The sequence below is a fragment of the Phaethon lepturus genome, unplaced genomic scaffold (genome assembly GCF_000687285.1).
Source record: "Phaethon lepturus isolate BGI_N335 unplaced genomic scaffold, ASM68728v1 scaffold33717, whole genome shotgun sequence".
NCBI lineage: Eukaryota > Metazoa > Chordata > Aves > Phaethontiformes > Phaethontidae > Phaethon > Phaethon lepturus.
The window spans coordinates 4,396-8,114 of record NW_010553105.1 but is presented as its reverse complement, the minus strand read 5'-3'; the positions used below and the strand labels follow the sequence as shown (position 1 = coordinate 8,114).

The 3,719-nt window shown below is 41.9% G+C and overlaps 1 protein-coding gene across 1 annotated transcript in view; it reads left to right on the top strand.

Annotated features, from left to right (window-relative positions):
* Window positions 1-162: 162 nt before the first annotated feature.
* The window catches only part of RSRP1 (arginine/serine-rich protein 1), a 4,732-nt gene continuing 1,175 nt past the window's right edge, over window positions 163-3,719 (top strand). Inside the window, exons 1-3 of the mRNA XM_010291446.1 lie at window positions 163-211; window positions 1,460-2,083; window positions 2,425-2,579. Of these exons, the coding sequence (XP_010289748.1) occupies window positions 1,489-2,083; window positions 2,425-2,579 (750 nt within the window). The 5' untranslated portion in view covers window positions 163-211; window positions 1,460-1,488. The remainder of the gene's footprint in view (window positions 212-1,459; window positions 2,084-2,424; window positions 2,580-3,719) is intronic.

Sequence of the window (3,719 nt, the reverse complement as noted above, 5' to 3'; positions counted from 1 at the left end):
GAGCCGCTGGCGGGGCCTGCGGCGCGCTCGCAGAACGCGCTTATTCGACGTGGTGGGAGAGGAGAGGCCGTTACTTGTCTTCTGTTGAACGCGTTTGGGGGTTGCCGTTGTGGGGTGGGGACACACACATTACTCACGGTTTCGCTTCGTTATAGGAGCGCCCTGGTGTCTCACGGGAACCAGCACCGGGGGTGTCCGGCGGCTCCCAGCGGTAAGTGCCCGGAAACAGCCTCTGTCGTGAAATGCCGTCCCGGTGCATTCAGCCCGCTAACGCGTGGGGAACCGCGCTTTCCGCGCCGCCACTGCGCGGGGAGCCCGCGGGAGGCCAGTTGTGTGAGAGTACCCGCGATGCGCTAGTACGGACCTTGTTGGAATTCGTGATTTTTAGGTAGCTTAGCGATGGGAGGTGGAGGTGGTGTTTGAGATCCGAATTAATCGGTTCCTTCGCCTTAGCTGTGCCCCGTGTAGTGCTTGTGACCTTGGCCCTTGTTTAGAGGTGAAGTAGGGAAACTTCAGCTTTAGTAGCAGCAAAGGGAGGGCTGCTTACAACTCGTGCAGAACTTCGTACCCCTGATCGACTTCAGTAAGGCCTTATGACGTATTTGGTAGCTTTGGTTTACAATGAGCACTGCATAGAATTTTTATGATAAAGCAAGCTGCTTTAAACTGTGAAGTGGTGACGTAACTCAGGGTTTAAGTACTGGTGATAAGTTCCACCCTAGAATACAGTAACCTTTGTAGATATAAAATGGCTGCCACTAGAGGGACAGCCATTTTAATTATTAATATCTAACCTTAACAGGTGTTGCATCCTTTACAAATCATATCCAGTGAATCTTTACCTGTATTTTTCATTAGTTATGTAGAATGTCTTTAATAGCAGCTTGCTACATGCGTTGCTGGGATGTGTGAAGCTTTGTGCACATGGTTTTGTAAAGTCATACAGGGAGGAAGATGGTAAAACTTAACCTCCGTAGAACTGCAGAAGAGAGCTAATCAATTTGTACTGATCTGGAGGGCAAATGGTTATTTTGTGTAGTCGATGCAACAGGCTGCATTTAGAATAGATTGAAGATAAAATATCTTGAAAATTCTCTTTGGAGAGGAGAAAAAGGTATTAACTTGTATCCATTTACAAAAGGGGTTTGCTTTACCTCACAAGCGAAGGATATTAAACTTAAAACCTGCACAAACCAACCTCTCCTCAAAATTCCACATGGAATTACTTGTGGCTGAAATGGAAACATTTTTTTATTTCATGTAGAAGACTGACTACAGGAAAGGAAATGATGAAACTTAAAATTGTCAGGTGTAAAGCATGCTGATTAACTGGATGATAATTGCTGGTGTGTTTAATTATCTTTGAATTTTTTTGCCTGTGTGTCATAGTGTTTGTTGTTGCTGTATAAATTATTTGATGTATATAAATGATTATCTTCCCCCTCCTCACCCGCAACAGGAACAGAGACTGGGTATTACAGAACAGCAATGAAAACGGAACAGGCTTCTGCAAGTACCTGCACGGAGAAAACGGTGGTTAGGAAAACTGATGATATGACGGACTTCATGGATGACTTAACCCTCAGCTCACCAAAAAAAAGAGAGTCATCTTTGAGATCCAAGAGAAGTTGTGATAGGTCATCAACAAGGTCATCTAGCAGATCCTCTTGCAGTTCACAGTCTAGTTCAAGTAGTTCGTCTTCAGTTTCCTCCAGGAGTTGGAGTAGATCCAGATCAAGGTCATGGGCTAGACGAAATGGTTCCCAAAGGTACAGAAGATACTCTCGTTCATATTCCAGAAGCCGGTCGAGATCACGTGGGTACACGAGGTACCGAGGAAGGTACCGTGCCAGACACTACAGGAGGTACCACCGCTCTCCTCTGAGGTATAGATCACGCAGTAGGTCATGGTCTCGAGGAAGATCGTACTATAGAAGGTCCTATTCGAGAAGCAGATCACGTTCAAGAGGCCGAAGATATTATGGATTTGGGCGAACAATATATCCTGAGGCTTACAGGAGCTGGAGAAGCAGGTCACGAACAAGATCTCGGAGTAGGTCACCTCTCCATTTGAGTGAAAAAGGTACTTTTTATTTTTTGAGATTGTGTGAGAAGCTCAAAACATACAGTTTGTATTTATTTTAGCCAGTCAGCTTCTCAGCTGTCTACTTCCTTTATAGAGCATAACTGATAATGGCAATGTGGAAGAAAATCTCTATGTGGTCATAATATTAAGAAAAAAAAGTAGTCCAGAGCACATTCTTTGCACTTCAACTGAAGCTAAATCTCCCTAGGTCTAATGAAAATTCATCACAGTTGATGTTTACACGGGTGCAGTGGTAGTAAACTTGCAGTTTTTAGGCTTGTGTGAGTAGGTACATGTTGATTTAAGCAAAAGAGAATAATGCTTTTTTTCTTTTGTAGACAAGAGAGAACTCCTGGAAATTGCAAAAGCTAACGCTGCAAAAGCTCTGGGAACAGATAACATAGTCTTGCCAGCAAGCTTGAAGATCCTTACTCCTTCCAAAGCAGTAAAAAATGAAAAACAAGAGCATGAAGATCCTGGAGAGTCAGCTGAGGTAAGTATGAACTGGAGTATTCTCAATGAAAAGGTAAACACTTTTAAACCTTCTTGTCTGCATGGATGTATTACTGTTTTTAACTGGAGTTTGTGATTAGGCATTCAAGCCCTTGAACAAGAACTTCAGCTATATCAGAATGCTAAAAACTACTCTAGAGACCACTGTAGACTTTGTGTTAAGCTGAAAGTACTATGGACTCTTGAGGTGGCCGACCCACTGAGTACATGCAGGCTTTCCAGTAGTTATAGGTTGGGAAGGAGAGGTGAATGGAGTTTGTTCTTTTGAGTTGTTGTTCTTGACCATTACTTAGGCCATTTTATGTGCTTCTGACCTAAAACAAGGAGTCTCCTTGCCAAACCTAAGGAATAGTGTGGTGTTTTTTTTTAAAAAGGTTAAATCTTTCTTCCCTTTTTAACTATTAAAAGCTTTTCAATATGCATCAAACTGTTTCCCAGAAATTACATAGCCAAGCACACAATGCATTTTACATACTTTATTTCTGTCTTATAGAAATCATGACTATGGTTCCAGACATGATGAAGAAAATCTGTTGGTAATTAAGGGACTTGTGGGCTGTAGCTGCTGTGCATCTTAAGGGAGGGAGAAACTTGAGCAGCTTAAACTGAATTTTAGTTTGGCTTTGTTATGGTGTGTTAACCTGATTCGTGGTAAATACAAAACTGTTACATCGATCAGATACTGCTATTTCAAATGGAAGTAAATTTACTAAAGGTTTTAGACAAATGGTATAGGCATCCCTTTCATAATATATGCAATATGTTCCAGATGTTGAGAGAGTACAGAAGAAGAGGCCTGCATCACTTGCAGATAAGTTTATTGTTGTTATCCAAAGCTCTGCAGGATGGATATGCAGAACTTAACACAATTTGCTCTACCACTACACTTCATTGTATGGGAGTCCATGCTTTGAATCGTTTGAATCCTGTTTAAAACTGTAACTGGGGCATGGATATCAGGTCACATGTCAATTGGCACAATGACATTGGTAAAAACACTGAATGCTTTTCAAATTGAGTTCAACATTGATCTCTTTGCATATTTGGTAGCTTACAACTACTTTTCATGTAAATGTCTGAAATGACTCTACCAGAAAGTTCATACTCTGTAGTAACTACT